The 17,317-nt window shown below is 32.7% G+C and overlaps 7 protein-coding genes across 10 annotated transcripts; 2 read left to right on the top strand and 5 right to left on the bottom strand.

Moving 5' to 3' along the window:
* Positions 1–161: 161 nt before the first annotated feature.
* LOC105255428 (COX assembly mitochondrial protein homolog) lies at positions 162–1,445 on the bottom strand. The gene is made up of 3 exons (XM_011264709.3): positions 1,275–1,445; positions 929–1,033; positions 162–844 (listed from the first exon to the last, which is right to left on the bottom strand). The coding sequence occupies exons 1-3, from the start codon at positions 1,330–1,332 to the stop codon at positions 633–635; spliced, it is 375 nt and encodes a 124-aa protein (XP_011263011.2). The 5' UTR covers positions 1,333–1,445; the 3' UTR covers positions 162–632.
* Positions 1,429–3,279, top strand: LOC105255429 (26S proteasome non-ATPase regulatory subunit 14). 2 transcript variants are annotated; one of them, XM_011264710.3, is made up of 6 exons: positions 1,429–1,554; positions 1,771–1,890; positions 1,960–2,109; positions 2,206–2,469; positions 2,536–2,802; positions 2,877–3,279. In XM_011264710.3, the coding sequence occupies exons 2-6, from the start codon at positions 1,798–1,800 to the stop codon at positions 3,036–3,038; spliced, it is 936 nt and encodes a 311-aa protein (XP_011263012.1). In that variant the 5' UTR covers positions 1,429–1,554; positions 1,771–1,797; the 3' UTR covers positions 3,039–3,279. The 2 variants fall into 2 exon arrangements, with proteins under 2 accessions (XP_011263012.1, XP_011263013.1); XM_011264711.3 differs by having other exon boundaries at positions 1,458–1,622.
* A 620-nt stretch (positions 3,280–3,899) lies between these two features.
* LOC105255430 (H/ACA ribonucleoprotein complex subunit 4) lies at positions 3,900–6,710 on the bottom strand. The gene is made up of 8 exons (XM_011264712.3): positions 6,618–6,710; positions 6,151–6,269; positions 5,721–6,053; positions 5,236–5,646; positions 4,989–5,109; positions 4,550–4,806; positions 4,198–4,413; positions 3,900–4,110 (listed from the first exon to the last, which is right to left on the bottom strand). The coding sequence occupies exons 1-8, from the start codon at positions 6,628–6,630 to the stop codon at positions 4,036–4,038; spliced, it is 1,545 nt and encodes a 514-aa protein (XP_011263014.1). The 5' UTR covers positions 6,631–6,710; the 3' UTR covers positions 3,900–4,035.
* Positions 6,711–6,925: 215 nt separating this feature from the next.
* Positions 6,926–9,662, top strand: LOC105255432 (leucine-rich repeat-containing protein 28). 3 transcript variants are annotated; one of them, XM_011264715.3, is made up of 7 exons: positions 6,926–6,944; positions 7,782–8,141; positions 8,227–8,413; positions 8,534–8,689; positions 8,831–9,025; positions 9,111–9,368; positions 9,437–9,661. In XM_011264715.3, the coding sequence occupies exons 2-7, from the start codon at positions 7,793–7,795 to the stop codon at positions 9,501–9,503; spliced, it is 1,212 nt and encodes a 403-aa protein (XP_011263017.1). In that variant the 5' UTR covers positions 6,926–6,944; positions 7,782–7,792; the 3' UTR covers positions 9,504–9,661. The 3 variants fall into 3 exon arrangements, with proteins under 3 accessions (XP_011263017.1, XP_011263016.1, XP_011263015.1); XM_011264714.3 differs by lacking the exon at positions 6,926–6,944 and adding an exon at positions 7,085–7,345 and having other exon boundaries at positions 9,437–9,660; XM_011264713.3 differs by lacking the exon at positions 6,926–6,944 and having other exon boundaries at positions 7,352–8,141; positions 9,437–9,662.
* A 210-nt stretch (positions 9,663–9,872) lies between these two features.
* LOC105255433 (Ubiquitin-associated protein 1) lies at positions 9,873–11,868 on the bottom strand. The gene is made up of 5 exons (XM_011264716.3): positions 11,707–11,868; positions 11,427–11,621; positions 10,985–11,299; positions 10,613–10,843; positions 9,873–10,515 (listed from the first exon to the last, which is right to left on the bottom strand). The coding sequence occupies exons 2-5, from the start codon at positions 11,613–11,615 to the stop codon at positions 10,063–10,065; spliced, it is 1,188 nt and encodes a 395-aa protein (XP_011263018.1). The 5' UTR covers positions 11,616–11,621; positions 11,707–11,868; the 3' UTR covers positions 9,873–10,062.
* A 324-nt stretch (positions 11,869–12,192) lies between these two features.
* LOC105255434 (protein sym1) lies at positions 12,193–14,169 on the bottom strand. The gene is made up of 4 exons (XM_011264718.3): positions 13,851–14,169; positions 12,965–13,235; positions 12,694–12,825; positions 12,193–12,619 (listed from the first exon to the last, which is right to left on the bottom strand). Exons 2-4 carry the CDS (start codon positions 13,220–13,222, stop codon positions 12,377–12,379), a joined length of 633 nt encoding a protein of 210 aa, XP_011263020.1. The 5' UTR covers positions 13,223–13,235; positions 13,851–14,169; the 3' UTR covers positions 12,193–12,376.
* Positions 14,170–14,551: 382 nt separating this feature from the next.
* LOC105255435 (transcription factor E2F4) lies at positions 14,552–17,120 on the bottom strand. The gene is made up of 7 exons (XM_011264719.3): positions 16,922–17,120; positions 16,472–16,581; positions 16,112–16,382; positions 15,799–16,022; positions 15,433–15,545; positions 15,274–15,321; positions 14,552–15,205 (listed from the first exon to the last, which is right to left on the bottom strand). The coding sequence occupies exons 1-7, from the start codon at positions 17,027–17,029 to the stop codon at positions 15,099–15,101; spliced, it is 981 nt and encodes a 326-aa protein (XP_011263021.1). The 5' UTR covers positions 17,030–17,120; the 3' UTR covers positions 14,552–15,098.
* Between the last annotated feature and the right edge of the window lie 197 nt (positions 17,121–17,317).

Below are 17,317 nucleotides of genomic sequence, written 5' to 3' on the forward strand. Positions count from 1 at the left end.
ACTAAAAGTGTTATGCTACGTAGCATGTTGTGAGACAGATGTAAATGTAGAAGGAAAATCGATATATGTAAAAACTCAATTTTGAAGATATTTGAGAAACAATTCAGAGAACAAATTATAGTTAAAAAATCACAAATTTTGGGAATTAAATCTTCGTGCAATTTACAGATTTTTTTTATTTGCAATAACAATGCATAATAAAACTTGTTCTATTTTACAGTCAATCTATTATGAATATATTTGTCGAGATGAAATAGTATTCTTGTGTAAACATTTCCTTGCAATCTGTACTTTCTCTTAATAAAGTGACAGAATGAAAATGTTGCGTACTGTCTTTATATGGACATGTAATATATGAGAAGACAGCAGTTCAAAATTTCACTTTATAGGCATTCAATTAATTTGCAAGAGTTTACTGGACAAGAATTCACAATGGATTGAATATACAATGAATGCATTACAAGCAGGTCTATTAAGGATCAAAATCAATATAATTTTAAATTTCAATTGCCCACTTGGCTTCTCTAGGAGAAAGATTTAAAGAAAATCATCCATACATTAATTACAAATATCATACTAGAGAAATTATTGAACAACATAATATTGATATCAACTGTCCAGTATCTTTATATTTAGTGTGCTGCTCCTTCTAATCTACTTCTTTGCTTTTTAGGAATTCCAGTCCTCCTGAATTCACTTCTTTCATTTAAATATTGTTCCGTACATTCTTTAATAAAATCTTGATTGTAAAACCATCTTTCCATGCACGATTTCATTATTTCATTTTCTTTTCTACACTTGACAACATGTAATACTCCTGAATCGAGACAGCAATCATGAAAATCTATAGAAGAAAAAATTACAATTCATACGCATTCTATTTATGATATGAATTAAGTAAGTTGCCTGATATAAATTAAATAATTACCTTTAACTTCACTGATACATTTTTCTGTCTTGGTTCTTTCTCGCATTATCTTTGGTATCAATACATTTTTTTCCACCTTCCTCAAGCTCTTATCATCAGGATCACCTGAAACAAAAATAACATTTATTCCAGATTTGAAAGAAAAAAAAGAAATAGGCAAAATGAACGTCAACAAATTTTGAATTATCTTAGATCTTATTGTTAGAGCTTTTTTTCTTCTATTTACATCTATAAATATAACCTATTTTACCGACAGTTTACAATTTGCCATAGCATCAACAAAGAAAAAAATTATATTTGTCCTTTACAATATTTTATTATTTGTATATTGAAATAAAAGCTTTACCTAATCCTTGCGGCCCCCCGGCAAGTTTATACGAGATCATCGAATATGTCTCCTGCATCGTATATTTCGTATTTTATCAAAAATCAAATTCCATTGACATAACTATATTTATATGTATTGCATTTACACGAGTCAAGTTTCAGAGGGCGTGACAAACGTTGGTCAACCCGAAATACATGGGAGTTTAACGTCTCTCCTTTCCTCTTCCCTGCTCTCCTCGTCAAGCAATACTGACAACAGGCTGCGCTCGTGATTATGCACATTTGAGGATTGTCAAACGGTGAGACTTGGAGAGGAATGGTCATTCGGTTCGTCCCGACAAAAAAGGAATTCTTGTTACTAGTCATCGTAAGAGTAACTTGTATTTTATTCGATTCAAGAATCGCCGGAAGATTCAGAATAGAGACAGGGTTCTTTTCTTAACCTTTAAACATCCGCATCATCATGACGCTTGAAGGATCTATGTATGGTAATTATATTTCTCGAATATTTTCAGAGTGTAGAGTTCAATTGACACATCAAAATGGACCGACTATTACGGCTAGGCGGTGGAATGCCGGGTTTAAATCAAGGACCACCACCCTCCGATGCACCTGTTGTTGACACAGCTGAACAGGTATCCATCATTTATATACTTGTATTTTTGTTCTCTTCGTATTCCCTTCAGTTTATTTGGTTCTTATAGGTATACATATCATCCTTGGCGCTCTTGAAAATGCTTAAGCATGGTCGTGCCGGAGTACCGATGGAGGTGATGGGTTTAATGCTGGGAGAATTTGTTGATGATTACACTGTTCGCGTTATTGATGTCTTTGCTATGCCACAAACAGGAACGGTAAATATTAAAATGCATTGAAAGATAAATATTAAATAAATATTAAAATGCGTTTTTATGACACTACGTATGTATTCTTATTCTATGTTATTTCAGGGTGTCAGTGTAGAGGCGGTAGATCCAGTGTTTCAAGCAAAAATGTTGGATATGCTGAAGCAGACCGGTCGGCCGGAAATGGTAGTGGGCTGGTATCATTCTCATCCAGGTTTCGGTTGCTGGTTGTCCGGAGTGGATATTAACACTCAACAATCCTTTGAAGCTCTTAGCGAAAGAGCTGTAGCTGTTGTCATTGATCCTATACAATCTGTGAAAGGAAAAGTTGTCATTGATGCATTTAGATTAATTAATCCAAACATGATGGTAAGTGTATGCTCGTGTCGATCGTATGTCTCTTGATCGTTATCCTAGATATTATGATGATTACAGGTCTTGGGACAAGAACCAAGGCAGACAACATCGAATTTAGGCCATCTACAGAAACCATCAGTTCAAGCGCTGATACACGGATTAAATCGGCATTATTACAGTATTAGTATTAATTATCGTAAGAACGAACTGGAACAGAAAATGCTGCTAAATTTACATAAAAAGACATGGATGGATGGTTTGACCCTTGCCGAATATTCAGAGCACAGTCGACTCAATGAGAACATCGTTTCTGAAATGCTTGAACTTGCAAAGAATTATAACAAGGTGAAATAGTGTGCAATAATTTCAAAACTTCACAAATATATGATGGAGATATTTCAAATTTAATATCTTTATAGGCTTTGGAGGAAGAAGAAAAAATGACACCTGAACAGTTAGCAATAAAGAATGTGGGCAAGCAAGATCCAAAACGACATCTTGAAGAAAAAGTGGATACGCTAATGGCTACAAATATCGTCCAATGCTTGGGAGCTATGCTTGATACAGTTGTATTTAAATAATTTCTCGATATACCATTCGCAATATATTTAAAAGAAATATACATCTTTTTAAAATAAAAATACTATACTTTTTATATTCACAACTATGCAAACAATTAATAGGCGTTATGAATTTCGTATAAATTTTTATTGAAGATATATATTATCTTTATGAATCTGATGTATAGTGGACTGAATATTACAAATTGTAAATCACGATATAAATGTTTAATGAACAAAAGAGGAGTTCATAACAGACACATAGGCTGCATTCGCTTTGTACGCTTATGCGCTGTGAGCATCATTCTGTCTTTATTACACATCGAATATCAAACGAAGATAGAGCGATGCTTTCAGCGCTAAAACCATCAAAACGAACGCAGCCATAGTGTCAGTTCATACTGATAATGAAGTAATATACAAAAGTGGAATAAGAGCTTATCAAATGTAACATTAATATTAATTAATAATTAATATAAACATGTAATATTAATTAATAATTGAATATTGGAATATTTGAGAATTCTTAAATTCTAAAATCTTATACTATTATCAATTGTGTTCATATAGTAGTGATTTATACAAATTTGTGTTTTAAGGGAACATGTTTTTTACTACAAATACGTATCAGTGACATAAAAATATATATAATTCTTGTCTTCATGATTAAAAAGAATATATATGTACAGTAAACTCTCTTATTTTTATCTTTAGCTTTAATAGATTGATAAAATTGATACAAATTGTAATTTGGAATATTTTACATTGGAATTTATATCTAAAAAAATTTAAATACAATAAGGTGTCAACAAATATAAAGAACAATATAAAAAGTTTTTAGATTTTTTTATATTCTTAAAATATAAATTTTAATAAAATCGAGAAGTTACTGTACAATATATAAAACTAGAAGTGGATTCTTAAGCTAGAAAATGTAACGTATAAGGTTATAAAGAAAATAATTTTATATTTTATATAACAATTATCTAATTCTTTTTTTTTGTATGCAAAAGTCCATCTAACTCGGTGTAGGTTCTCGATTTTTATCCTTTTTCTTCTTCTTTTTCTTTTTCTCTTCCTTTACTGGAGACTCCTATAATATATACCATAACAATATAATAATACATATATATAAATATTCTCTGATTACATATTCAAATTAAAATCGTGATCTAATTACCCCACTAGCACCTTCTTCTATTACCATGGACTCTTCACCTTCCGTATGTTGCTTTTCCTTTTTTTTCTTTTTCTTATCTTTTTTCTCCTTCTTTTTATCTTTTGGTGATGATAATTCTGGTGATGCTTCTTCTTGTTTCACACCTGTATCTGTTACACTTGCTGTATCATCTTCTCTTTTTCTTTTTTTAGAGCTAACTTCACCATTTTTTTCTGTCTACACATTTATTTAAATATTAATTATAAATTATTTGAATATTTTATAACTTGCCACATATTCTCATGTATAAAACATTTATTTATTAAAAGAAAATATTTAAAAAATTACTAAGTAGTAAGTAATTAAAATTCACCTTAATTTCCTCTGTTGAGATTGCTGTAGTTGCAGAATAATCAGTGTAATTTTGTAACCAACCTGTAGGTGTGTTTTCATTTGGTTTTCCATACTTATCTAAGGTCCCTTCAAGTATCATACGTTTTTTTTGCAATGCTTTAGGTCCTAAACCCCACTTCCTCGGATATGAATCTCTCTCCATGATTACCCTTTTGATTTTGGCAGCCACTCCATGATCACAAGCAGCCATAGTTGGAGAGGTCATCAAAGCTATAGCTAAATATAAACATATAAATGAAAAATTATTTATAAGTATTGTTTTATTACAAAAATAAATGTGAAATATAAATTTTAAATTTCTTTTATGAATTGAATATAGCAAATATTCTAATATGATATTGCAAAAAATTGAATAATGTACAACATCGAGTGTAAAATTATTTTGAAAATATATCTACCAAGTGCAACAGCTTCGCCTTTAGTAGTCACAATTACAATTTCTTGATTTAACTCTATTCCTTGATCATACATTATAACGCCTGGCAGCATTATTTTAGCTCCATAACAAATTGCATTTACCTACAAATTTATAACATAGCACCATTAAATAAAAATATTGTTTTAATAAATATTAAAAAATTAAAAAACCTCTGTCCTTGGTTTATTAATTGAGATTTATTAATTAAGAAATAAAAGAATACATACAGCACTGTCCTTCAAGATGACCCTCTTGTGATTCATTAATAATACTTCCAATGGTTTTATAACTCTCCTTAGATAAGATTCATCTCCATGATTATCATACAACCATTGGGCATCAAGAATATCATGCATTGTAACCATTGCATCTTTTTCAGACTGAACACCGGAACGGATCCTTCGAAGTTCTTGCATATTGGCACCAGTACCTACGTAGAGTCCGAGATGGACACACATAGTTCTAATGTATGATCCAGCCTCGCAACTCACACGAAAGACTCCCATATTAGTTTCCTTGTTGTAATCAAGCAATTCATTTTCGTATACTGTCCTAACGCGAAGCTGTCTTTTGACCGCCGATATCAATGGCGGTCTTTGAAAAAGAGCACCGTGCAACTTTTCCAATGACTGTTTCACCTAAATCATCATATGACATTAACGTATGATATCGCACGTGTATGCTTGTGCAAGATGAAATTCTGATAACTTACCTTTAAAATACTTTCTGGTGCAGAGTGAAGTTTAAACACAGCAACATACTCCTTTCCAGCAGACTGTTGTGACTTGGCTAATCTCGTTGCTCTGTCTATACAAACTATCAAACATCCTGATACTTTAGGATCTAATGTGCCTGAGTGACCAGTCTTCTCTACTCTTAAAATCCTCTTTATCCAAGCTACCACCTCATGCGACGATGGATTACATGGCTTGTCCAAATTGATGCATCCTGACTTTATGTACTCTGATAAGCTACGATGGAGTGGAGTGGAACCACTTGTTAAAGGTGTGAAATGTTTCGTGCGTGTCAGCATTTTGTCGAAATTCTGCAATAAATAAATGAGAAATTTTTTCTCATTAATTATATCTCGTCTGATTATTATTAATATATAAAAAAGTATTTATGAAAATCAAATCACTGACCTTAAACAATAGAGGCCAATCTTTATATTCCAGTTTGACTTCCACAAGGGAAGGTTCTATCTCGCATTTCATTTTCCTTTGAAGTTCGCCGAGCGATGGCTTGTTCTTCTTACTCTTATCTGCAACAAGACCAATAATAACCTATCATATTAATCCGTATAGAGTTATGTATAACAAATGTTTGTTTCTTCAATTAAATTCATCAGAGCAAATTTAGTGCGCAAAAGCTATCGGTCCGTCAGAGTCTTTCGATATTTCCGATAATACTATCATTTTAATTGATCGTGAAACTAAGCAAAGACACGTGTATATCATGAAGTACTGCAAGATGGAAATCATAACAGAAACCACGCGGCCGGAGACGTTGGAGACGATCATAATAACATGAGAAAGTACGAGCATGTAAAATTAATTTTGGAAATAAACGATCTTACGAAACACATGCAAAAACAACAAATATTATTTACCGTCTTCTGCCATTTTTAAGTTAGCGTGACGTTACACGTGCAACCTAACATCCAACTTGATCCAACATCCAACTCCCAGTGAACGCAGGATTAATTTTCCGGAATTGAGTATCGAATAAAGTTAAATAGAGGAGCAAGCGAACATAGATTTCAAGTTTGCGCTCCAAAATCTATTCGAAATAGTGCAACGGTTGATTGACCAATCAGAACAAAGGATTTTCTTACTTTGATTGAATGTCAAACCGCCAGTTGGCGTTTGTGTCTCCATTGAAATCTTGAAATGTATTGGAAATAATCGCAACATCGAGTCTATCAAAGTCTCGTGATGTATGTATAGAAAAATCGATTTAAAAATTTTTCGAAATTTTCTTGGTAATATAAATGCCTTTTCCAATTTTTATATTGAAATAAATATTATAGCTAATAGAATCATTTTTCTGATAAATTTTCATATATATGTTATTTGAATATTTATTGCAATAAAAAAAGCACAAGTCTATCGTCTATCGTAATGTCATAAATCAGCTGATAGTCGTAGTGTTAGTGTGTCGGCCATATCACTAATACTTATATCAGAGATACTTATATCAGAGATAAACTGCTTATATGGATTGTAAACGATTAGGTGTACATACATGCAAGTAAAAAATTGGAGAAAGTAAAAGATAACAGGGAATAAAGATGCTGGATCTGTGCTGGATTCACTGTCATAGGAAAGAAATAGAAAAGTATATATACTCGTAACTACAATTTGGTTTGCTCTATTTTTAACATCGGATATGAATCAAGATACTAACATATCGTTACTCCCGACTAACATTAATCCAGTCGTTAGTTTATCATGGATGAACAAAACGTCAAAATATTAATTTTTCCCCTATCGATGTTTCGGTTCCGGTCAAGATCAGGGACCGTATCGATTGCACGGACTAACAACATGAAACATTCTCGTGAAATTTTTACACGACCCGACTACCATCACGAGAGCTTATTAATACAGATGCAGCGAGCAGACAAAGTTATTTTGGGCGTGTGCCTGTTAACCCTAAAAAGAGACCCTACGCAGACATAGATGATTTTAATATTGCCCATCACCCATAGCCCCAACATTCTGGGATTATAATATATTAATAATATACTAATATCATTTAAACATGGATCCAGATTCCACAGAGATGGCAAACGAAGTCAAGAACAAAGTCATACTACACTGGAACTGTCGAGGTCTTGTGGAGTTTCCAGAAGTAATAAGATCGCATGGAAGTCATATTCAAGAGATATATCTTAAGTGGAACAAACTTACCACCCTACCATCCTGGATCATAGAACTGTTTAATGTAACAAACTTATATATGTATGGCAATTTGATTGAACAATTGCCTATGGAACTTGGTCAAATGAATCAGTTGACTGTATTGGATCTAAGCGCCAACAAATTGGAGCAAATACCTTCCTGTATTGGTAATTTAAGCAATCTAAAGTCCTTATTCGTAAATGACAACTTTGTAGAAAGATTACCAGTTGGTAAGTTTTGCTACTAAGGATTACTAGGTATATGTTTTATCATGAGAACAAAAACTTTATTGATTTATCTGACAATCAAAAACAGAATTGAGCAAACTGAGAAATTTGGAAATACTATCTGTCTCCGGCAATCAGATTGTTGCGCTACCAGAATGGGTTGGTTCCCTGCCAAGACTTAAAGAATTGTATATAGATAACAATCAGCTAAGAGAATTGCCTAACAGATTGACATTAGCTCCTGAACTTGCCATGATCTCTGTGTGTTCAAACAGGTTATTATATTAACAAAATAGACATTTTATAAAAAGATATAAGAAAGTTATATATATATATACATTCTAACAGAGATTAATTTATATTTTTTAGCTGTATATAACAAATGTTTATTACAGGCTGAGATATTTACCATTGAATGGATTTTTATCAGCTCCTTGTATTCGATTTGATGCAAATGAATACTTAAATTATGTGTCATATCCACTTCTACTTCAATTACTTTCACAACTTCGGACGACGATTGTACACGACAGAAACAATTTAGCATTTGGGTAAATTCTTTAAAAATATTAATAATCAAAATATGTCCGCATTATATAACTGAAATATAAGTCCTGAGCTTTTTCTTTATTGCATATACACAAAATAATTTTATATAATTCATCTGTGTGTGTGTATATATGCAATCACAGGTGTTTTAAAACGCATTATGACACTACTGTGTTAAATACAAATATGAAATTGTATATAGAGATGAGGGGTTTGTATGAAATGGACGCCGATGTTATAATCGAATTACCACGACAGCTTTTAAAAATTCACAAAGTTCATGAAAATACAACTTGTTCTCTGTGGGAATTAGCGCTGCGAAGAATTTATGTCGAGCGGTAATTAAAAAATACTAAAATACCAGAAATATCTACCTTTCCAATTTCAGAGAAAATATCATAATTCAACATAATTATATTTTAGATATAAACATACACTCGATGTGTTCACTTCTCCTCCGAACGTGACGATAATCTACGAATCACTTCCTAAAAATATTAAATTAGACTTTACATTATTTTCTACAAATTATACTTTATACAATTTATTAGTGAATGGACCTGCCAGTATCTGTATAAATGCACAGTGTCAGCAACCTATATTTACAGAAGCATGGATCATTATCGGTATCAGCCGTTACGCAGAATCCATGATAATGATAGCTTTATGTTGTAGCAAAAGGTAATATATAAAATAATTGTATAGTACCTGAGTATATATCAGTTTATAAGTCTTTTCCAACTTTTCAGTTGCGCTACTGCATTTGCTACACACTCGAATACGACTATCAAGCTTCATTGGCACTCAATCAATTGATGAATTTTCTTCATTCAAATATTGATACTTGATGCATTTTAATCAAATTAATGCATTTCTGTATATAAAAAAATTAGGAAAATAAAAAATATTCTTGTTTGTTGAAATTTTGCAACAATACTCTGTAAATTAAATCTCTAGTTTGCTATGTAATTATATAATTTATTCTACAGCATTTGTCAATATTGAATGTTTTATTTGATAATGCCGAATAAGGAATTCTAAATCCATGACATAATATAACATAGATTAAATTAAATTAAATTAAATAAAATAATTAAATTAAATTAAATTAAATTATTATAATATCATATCGTAGAATATATATAGCTTTATCTAAATATTATTTAAGACTAGTCTCATTGTGAATATTGTTTTTTTTTATTAAAATATACCTTATGATTTTGAGATGCGATGTATCTTGCATGTAATGTTTATAAAAAGTTAAATTTCTTTTTCCTTTTTAAATTCCATTTCTATTTTCACATAAAATCGAGTCGCGGAAAATATTCTCTCGTCTCTCTATATATATATTTTCTCTATATATATATATTTTTACTCAAGCAATCAGAAGATCTAAAGCTTTGTCGCGGTCGAAATTACACTTCACTAATGCCGCGGAGACTTCATCTTCGTGGAATCCTAGATCTTTCAATGTACATAAATTTTCGTAATAGATTCTTGCTTTGGATTGATCATGCTGCGTAAGCGTTAGTGCTTTCTCGGCGTAGTTATTCGGGATACCGTTCTCCTCCAGAGATTGGATTGCCAATAAGTATTCTACGATCTTTTTCTCGTGTACACGACCCAACTCCAACACTGCGCGTGCTGCTCTGCATTTAGGAAATCCCATGTCACTTAACTGCATCACTAACTTTAAATCGTCCTCCGTCATATTCGACAGCGTGTCCGCTGGCGATTTCGTGTGATTCGATGATATCCCATTATCATGTCTCAAAGTTGCACACCCATCACTATCTGGACTCTCTAAATCAGGCCATGGCTTCCAATTCTGTTGCAAGAACAGAAAAGAGTGAAAATTAATTAAGTTAAAATCAATTATAAAGTATATATTCTACAAAGAATTCTACAAAAGATTTTGTTATCACCTCCATAACAGGCCGTTCCAAATCCTTTTGAAGATCCTGCATTATTGCTGAAACACTACGATAATTTTCAACATTAGCTAGTTCATCCTCATCGGTTTGACTATCCACTGGAGTTTTCACGTCGTCAACTTTCTCTTCCTTGGAAATTTCCGAAGTATCATCGATTGTTAATTCATTTATAATATTTTCCAATTTTACTGCAGGTATCCATTCTGACCTAGGTTGTAAAACCTATATAAAAATAAAGATATTAAGTGCAAAACAATTTCAAACATCTATAAAAAACACCTATAACACACATAATCATTTACTAATAATATTTATTGATATTAGACAAGAAAATTATAACTATGTAGAGTATTAGTTTTTCACCTGTGCTAATTCCTCCATATCATTGATAGTTTTTAGTTCCATATTATCAAAGGGGCTGCTTGTGTCATTATCGAAATCGGCAAAATCCAGATCTCCATTGGTTTTTGCATGATCCTGAAGATCATTTGCCGGAGGTGACAAAGGTTGAGGTGTAAGTATTGTAGTTTCTGGAGCAGCTGCATTAATAGGCAATTGTTTCACACAGTCCAGTGGTGGTGACGGAGGAGTTTCCTTTCTTTCCTTCTTTCTCTTTTCTTTCAATCTGGCTTGAAGCGCTTTACTGTAGGCCTGTCTAGCCTTACGCCATTCGCATATCTGAGTACAAATTAATTTATTCAATCAAAAATAGGTTCTAAATGACAAACGCGAGTTATCAATAAAATTCTTTATGTGGAATATTATATAGAACATTAAAGTACTATGCGTCTAATATAATGATTACCTTTTCAAGTACTGACTTTTCCAAGCTAAAATCATATGTCAACTTTGACACATCAGGCAAACGATTATTGTACGCCGCTGGCAGACCAAACTTTCTCGGTGGTTTGTAGGCCTCCGCGATTTTGACATGAACACCATCCATATACGACGCGACTGAATCGCATTGTGCCGATGCAGAAGCTCGAGCCATTATTTCCTGGACAGGGGGAAAACAATAGGAAATAACCTGCCAAAAGCTCTCGTTTTATTCGATCGCACATGTCCATCGATACATCACGTACGTATAATTACAGTTTAATTGAGTATCAGATCGAAATTCGCTAGATATTCCGTTAATATCTGAAATGGCAAAAATACGCTAGTATTTGACAGATCGAAATAGTCTGACTGTCACTATTATTCGCCATATTGCTTTTTAGCAGAGATTCAAACCTTACTTTCAATCAGCAAATTCAAATCCTAGTTTATCATAAGGTTCGAATCTCTGCTAAATAAAATTTTTTTACTTCCTGCAATAATCTTCATTTAATATAAAGCCTTGCAGAATGCAAAGAAATAATAATTATATATATATATAAAATTTTATCTAATTTTATTTTATATATTTTTCATATTATTAACAATTTGTGTCAAATGTATTGTCAATCACAATATAAATTTACTTAAAAATACCTAAAAATACATACTTTCGCAATTTGTCTTTAATTTAATATTACTGAAATATATATATAATATTAATATTATATAAGATATATCATAAAAGCAGGTAATACTTTTGTACTATGAATGTTGTAAATATCCTATTATACAGTAATAAAGTACAAATATGCAGCTTGTCCAATTATACATTATTATCCAATTTATATGCAAGTCCTTCTAAATTATATACAAATAAATTAACTAATAGCAAATATTCTAGATAAATTAGCTAATAGCAATATCTTAAATCTTTCATCGTAATAGAGGAATCTGAATGTGGCTGGATCTTCTGTCAGATTGTGTCTCTAATATAATCTTAGGTTTAATGTCATTAATGTCTAGTTCCTTTTGCTTTCGCTTGGCTTCAAAAGATTTCATGTATGCAAGGAAACAAGTCCAAATCAAACTGCATACACTGACGTACACAACGCGGTTCCGTTCCGGAATCAGGATGAAATTGATGGTTTGCAGAATTGGCCATACACAAATGCCAATCTAGAAGAAAAATAATCTTTCATTAATTTCCTTAATTTCATGATCAAAAACTTATATATTATGAGAAGTGGTACCTTGTATGTTGGCCAGAATTTAATTTTGACTTCCTCAATGCATTCCGAAACTGGCTTTAATTCAAGAAAACTCATGCCAAAAAAGAAGGAACACATAGCTGCAGGACTATACGTAACTTGCTCAACCAAAGCCTGTAATTATTTTTTTATTAATTAATTATTAGTCATTTAATCTTATTTTTTTTACATTTTTTATATAAATGAATTTGAGAAAATTTACAAGATTAAACCGCATATAAAATGTTATACATATTCCTATATGTATGTGTACCTTAGTGATTGCAGACTTTAAATTTGCTTTCGGCCAAAGATAAGATGCACATTTCAGCCAGCAGTACAAGGTAGGTGCCACATAAAGGCCACCGTACAAACTAAACCGCGCAGCCTCTGCATAATTAAATTCCTCCTTTCCTATTATTTTCTGTTGCAACAGGCATCCGGTTGGCCATATAATCGAATAAGACACCATACCTCGAATGATCGGGTATTTGTGCGAGATTTCGCGAAATTTCACGAATATTATTCGCATTTCTAATATGCTCCTGTTTACAGAAATACAGAAATCTTTTAAAATTATTGAGACCCGGTTGCACTAACGTTATTTCAACTTTAAGTGAAACTTAAATATATGTCTATCTTTATTTATTTAGAAAGAAAAACAAAGATAGACGTATATTTAAGTCTCGCTTAAAGCTGAAATAATGTTGGTGCAATCGGGCCTGAATCATTCAACCAATATTATTTTAGGTTTAAGCGAAATTTAAATATATGTCTGTCTTTATTTATTTAAAAAGAAAGATAAAGATAGACATATATATAAGTCACGCTTAAAGCTAAAATAACGTTGGTGCAACCGAGCCTTAAACTCTTTGAAAAAGAGCGTGGATTTGAAACAACGCGCCAAAAAATATGTACAGTCTTTCCAAAAGAAACGCACGAGAGAAAGAAATATTTCGAGGAAAAGAGGCGAATAATGAGTTCATTGGAATCGCTTTGAGTTAATTTTAGAGAAAATTACATCATCATCGGTGTCAGATTGTGACAATTTTAAAAAAAGAATTATATCTGTACACATATCTCGATACTTTTTCAAAAAGCCCTCTTTATCTATAGGTTTATTACGTCATAGATATGGAGTTGGAAGCACGAGAATTTACCTTCCGCAGCGTTACCGAGAACAAAGGACCGAGCGAGGGGCACCAAGTTGCAAGATTCGTCGGCGGACGCTTTCGCTGCTAGTTTGACAGATCGCAGCGTTGTATGTGTCGGTGTGTGATTGTTGTGGCGAAACGGATCGGTGCATCTGGAACGTGGTATGTCCTGCTCTGACGCGACGTCGACGACGACTGACAGTCTCCGCGTGATCATCCAGAACACGCGATCATCGATGAGACGATGACGAAATCGCTCAGGATCCATTCTTATCTGTCCTTGGTACGCAACCTACTGCTTTTCCGCTGAATCAATCGCGTTGCGAAATCAGCTGATCTATATTACACACTTTCCCTGATAACGTAGAGCTTGTGATAATGTCGGTAATATTGATATACGCGCGATTATTTGTAATTTCAATTATACTGAGTCTTTGTTTTTATCTAGAATCGATAAATCTATTTAATATATAGATAATCTGATGAAAATAATACAATTTCTTATAGTCGTATATTCAAATATATCAAATGAGATATATGAGCTATTATTCTAAGGAATACATTTAATGATCCCTTGTCACATTGAAAGATGTACTGTGCATAAATATAAGTAAATACATGCTTTGCTGGCAATGTATATAAAGATGTGTACTTAACTGATAAAATATTTAAAAATGCAAGATATTTGCTCAATTATATACAATGTATATTATATTTATTTCTATGTAATAGTATTCATAGAATACCTCAGAGAGATATGTGTATGTAAATTCTTATCAAATATAACATTTGGGAAAAGCTTACTTTATGACAATATTACATAAATATGTATGTTCTCTTTGATTATATCAGTATAATCAGACTTCTAAATTATTTTTGGATAGCAATATTTATAAAGCAAGCTTGTGTGATAATTCAACTTAAAATTACAAGGATGATATTAGAGCTGGTAAGTGTATATAAAAAGACTTCTTTAAAACTTTACATTACTCTCAACACTGTACAAAATAAACAGTAGCCAAAACAGATTGTTATTTTGCTATTTGTGATTATACTAAGATATCTTTACAATGTCTCACATGTTAGCTTTTCACGTTTTTAATAATAAAAAAATACTGTATATCTCAATGATTGTGTGATCCATTAATTTCCCTAAAACTATATGCACAAATTCTTTATATCAAGTTTGCCAATAATTTTACATACTGTTGGCACAGTCCATTTTGTAAATGAAAACTACACTAACCCAACTCATTACGTCGTAATATCAAATAAATCACAAACACCCTCATTTTCACTAAGATTGAAGTGATAATCTTTTTCCCCTGGAGGTGGACTTAATCTCACCAATGGTCCGCAAACTATAAATAAAAAGTAGATAAATTAAATAGTGTTCCAAATATTACAAGAAATATAAAATTGGACTTACAGTCAGAATAGAATTGGTCAAGTAATTCCAAATCTGTTTGAAAGATATCTGTAATAAAATATTTAATATCTTAAAAATGCATATTTACATAGTAAAATATATTTGTAACAAATTAAATTAATTAAGTTTTGAAATTTAAATCATACAAAATAATTTTACCTGCAGTGCTTACATCACGCAGAACTATCTTGGCTTCTATCAATTCTTGATCTTCTTCTTCCTCATCATCCGTTAATACTGGACTCTGCGGTTTCATACTGCTTTTTGGCGGCCTATTAAAATAAATTGTGTTCAATATGTTCATGCAATCATTTTAAGAAGCAAATATAATATATAAATGTATATTTTGTATCAAATGAATAGCTCAAGCTTGATAACTATTCATCCCCATTACAAAATCAATTGGCATAATTACCAATAATACTGTTTGCTCTGTGCAGATCAAGAATATTATTTTACTATTCCTGATACGATCAGAGCATATATATGTAAAAATATATTTGCAAATGCAACAAATTTCAATACCTGCCAACTTTCCTCTTTGGTTTAACAGTAACTTCTTCCTCTTTTTTTTCATCTTCCTCATTTCCACGCTTTATACCTTTCGATACTTCTTTTAATCTCATTTCTAACACTTTATTATCATAAGTTTTAGCTAGTTCAGGTTGAACCATGTATACTTTAATTTCTCCCGAATTACTCTTCAAGTACATATTATAGCTTATCACTGCATCATCTTGTGTACCAGTCTATTGAATATATGTAAGACAAGAGGATATACGAGATATTTTAATATGTGCTAATATTAAATATTTTTCAGATATTGTTTAAAAAATACCTTCAAAACATTTGGTACTGTTAATTCCGTGTCTGGAGGAGCTTGAATTCCTAGTACAAATTGATCAAGAAAGTTCTCCTTGACATCCTCATAAGTGATATACGCATATTTCCTATTTATCATATCATTTTCTATATTTTTTATACTCTGCTGAATCCACCGAGTATGAGTGTCTAGAAGATGCTCGTGATCCTCCAGTTTCCTGATCTCCTCCTTCAAGTCTGTCAATTTCTCCCCAACCTCTTGAGTATTGCAACCAGGTCCAGCACCCCTTCAACAACAATTTACAAAATAGTAATAAGGAAAAGAGAAAGAGAACAACAGTTTATAGGAGATAAAGTTGAGGAAAAAAAAACTTACTTCCATTGGATGCTATTTTTGCTCTTCTTCTCTATGAGACCGATACCCTCGAGGACGTTTGTGATGTCGTAAATGCGTCGTTTCTGTCGCACCTCCAGGAGATCCGCGGCCTGAAACACGCGTCGACGACACGATCAATGATACTTTATCGTTACGGGAGTCCAAGTGCGTTCTGTGGATTAGGTTAGGGCGAGATTGCATGTCACGATGTCGAGATACGAGTAATAACGTAGCCGGCCTGCGGGGCCAAAAATCGGCGCCGCGTCTCACGAGGATTCCCGGACGAGAATATCCGCGCGATCGGGACTCGGTCCAGTGGGCGGACACGGACGCACTTGTTTCAAAATTCCCGCAACCCAGATATGGCGTGTATTCGCCCGCGATAACTTAACCTAGTGTTCAGGTTAACTCCACCTCGATGCCCTGTGCGCGACAAGTTGAATTACTCACGACTTTCAAATCCAGCACGCCATCCTTGGCTTTCTGCAGCAGGGTGACGAAGCGGGTGGTCAGCAATCCCAGGGACTTCTCGAAACGGCTCTGCTGATTATCTGCCATTATCTCGCTCGTTGTCAAAATTTTCAAAACTTGCTAGTCCCTTCGAAATTGCCGCAACACCACGGACGCCATCCTAGTCGACGTGCAACGGCTATTCAAATATGACCGCGTCTCTACCGTCGATAACAAATTTCCGCCAATTGAATGACGGAAGAAATCGAATGGAATCGCGCGTAAAGTTGTTCGAAATTTCTTTCGAGATTACTTTTTCGGAATTTATTATTCTTCATTAATTCTGCATAATTCTTATAAATTCTATAAAGAAAATAAATATCTATGAAGAAAGCT

This window comes from Camponotus floridanus, unplaced genomic scaffold, assembly GCF_003227725.1.
Source record: "Camponotus floridanus strain SB8 unplaced genomic scaffold, Cflo_v7.5 scaffold8, whole genome shotgun sequence".
Taxonomy (NCBI): domain Eukaryota; kingdom Metazoa; phylum Arthropoda; class Insecta; order Hymenoptera; family Formicidae; genus Camponotus; species Camponotus floridanus.

What these genes read in the sequence shown, in the direction of transcription:
- LOC105255434 (XM_011264718.3), bottom strand. Translation starts at nt 13,222, where the DNA reads ATGCGAATAATATTCGTGAAATTTCGCGAAATCTCGCACAAATACCCG. An exon ending in TAAAGTCTGCAATCACTAAG is followed by an intron (nt 12,826 to 12,964) that starts GTACACATACAT and finishes AAATAATTACAG; the next exon opens with GCTTTGGTTGAGCAAGTTAC. An exon ending in AATTCTGGCCAACATACAAG is followed by an intron (nt 12,620 to 12,693) that starts GTACCACTTCTC and finishes TTTTTCTTCTAG; the next exon opens with ATTGGCATTTGTGTATGGCC.
- LOC105255430 (XM_011264712.3), bottom strand. An exon ending in TCATCTTGAAGGACAGTGCT is followed by an intron (nt 5,110 to 5,235) that starts GTATGTATTCTT and finishes ATAAATTTGTAG; the next exon opens with GTAAATGCAATTTGTTATGG. An exon ending in TAGAAGAAGGTGCTAGTGGG is followed by an intron (nt 4,111 to 4,197) that starts GTAATTAGATCA and finishes TATATATTATAG; the next exon opens with GAGTCTCCAGTAAAGGAAGA.
- LOC105255435 (XM_011264719.3), bottom strand. Translation starts at nt 17,029, where the DNA reads ATGGCAGATAATCAGCAGAGCCGTTTCGAGAAGTCCCTGGGATTGCTG. An exon ending in CAGTACCAAATGTTTTGAAG is followed by an intron (nt 16,023 to 16,111) that starts GTATTTTTTAAA and finishes TATATTCAATAG; the next exon opens with ACTGGTACACAAGATGATGC. An exon ending in CCAAAGAGGAAAGTTGGCAG is followed by an intron (nt 15,546 to 15,798) that starts GTATTGAAATTT and finishes TTATTTTAATAG; the next exon opens with GCCGCCAAAAAGCAGTATGA.
- LOC105255429 (XM_011264710.3), top strand. Translation starts at nt 1,798, where the DNA reads ATGGACCGACTATTACGGCTAGGCGGTGGAATGCCGGGTTTAAATCAA. An exon ending in TTGTTGACACAGCTGAACAG is followed by an intron (nt 1,891 to 1,959) that starts GTATCCATCATT and finishes TGGTTCTTATAG; the next exon opens with GTATACATATCATCCTTGGC. An exon ending in CTATGCCACAAACAGGAACG is followed by an intron (nt 2,110 to 2,205) that starts GTAAATATTAAA and finishes ATGTTATTTCAG; the next exon opens with GGTGTCAGTGTAGAGGCGGT.
- LOC105255433 (XM_011264716.3), bottom strand. Translation starts at nt 11,615, where the DNA reads ATGGCTCGAGCTTCTGCATCGGCACAATGCGATTCAGTCGCGTCGTAT. An exon ending in AAAAGTCAGTACTTGAAAAG is followed by an intron (nt 11,300 to 11,426) that starts GTAATCATTATA and finishes ATTTGTACTCAG; the next exon opens with ATATGCGAATGGCGTAAGGC. An exon ending in TGGAACGGCCTGTTATGGAG is followed by an intron (nt 10,516 to 10,612) that starts GTGATAACAAAA and finishes TTCTTGCAACAG; the next exon opens with AATTGGAAGCCATGGCCTGA.
- LOC105255428 (XM_011264709.3), bottom strand. Translation starts at nt 1,332, where the DNA reads ATGCAGGAGACATATTCGATGATCTCGTATAAACTTGCCGGGGGGCCG. An exon ending in CGGGGGGCCGCAAGGATTAG is followed by an intron (nt 1,034 to 1,274) that starts GTAAAGCTTTTA and finishes TTTTTGTTTCAG; the next exon opens with GTGATCCTGATGATAAGAGC. An exon ending in ATGTATCAGTGAAGTTAAAG is followed by an intron (nt 845 to 928) that starts GTAATTATTTAA and finishes TTTCTTCTATAG; the next exon opens with ATTTTCATGATTGCTGTCTC.
- LOC105255432 (XM_011264713.3), top strand. Translation starts at nt 7,772, where the DNA reads ATGGATCCAGATTCCACAGAGATGGCAAACGAAGTCAAGAACAAAGTC. An exon ending in AGAAACAATTTAGCATTTGG is followed by an intron (nt 8,690 to 8,830) that starts GTAAATTCTTTA and finishes ATGCAATCACAG; the next exon opens with GTGTTTTAAAACGCATTATG. An exon ending in GCTTTATGTTGTAGCAAAAG is followed by an intron (nt 9,369 to 9,436) that starts GTAATATATAAA and finishes CCAACTTTTCAG; the next exon opens with TTGCGCTACTGCATTTGCTA.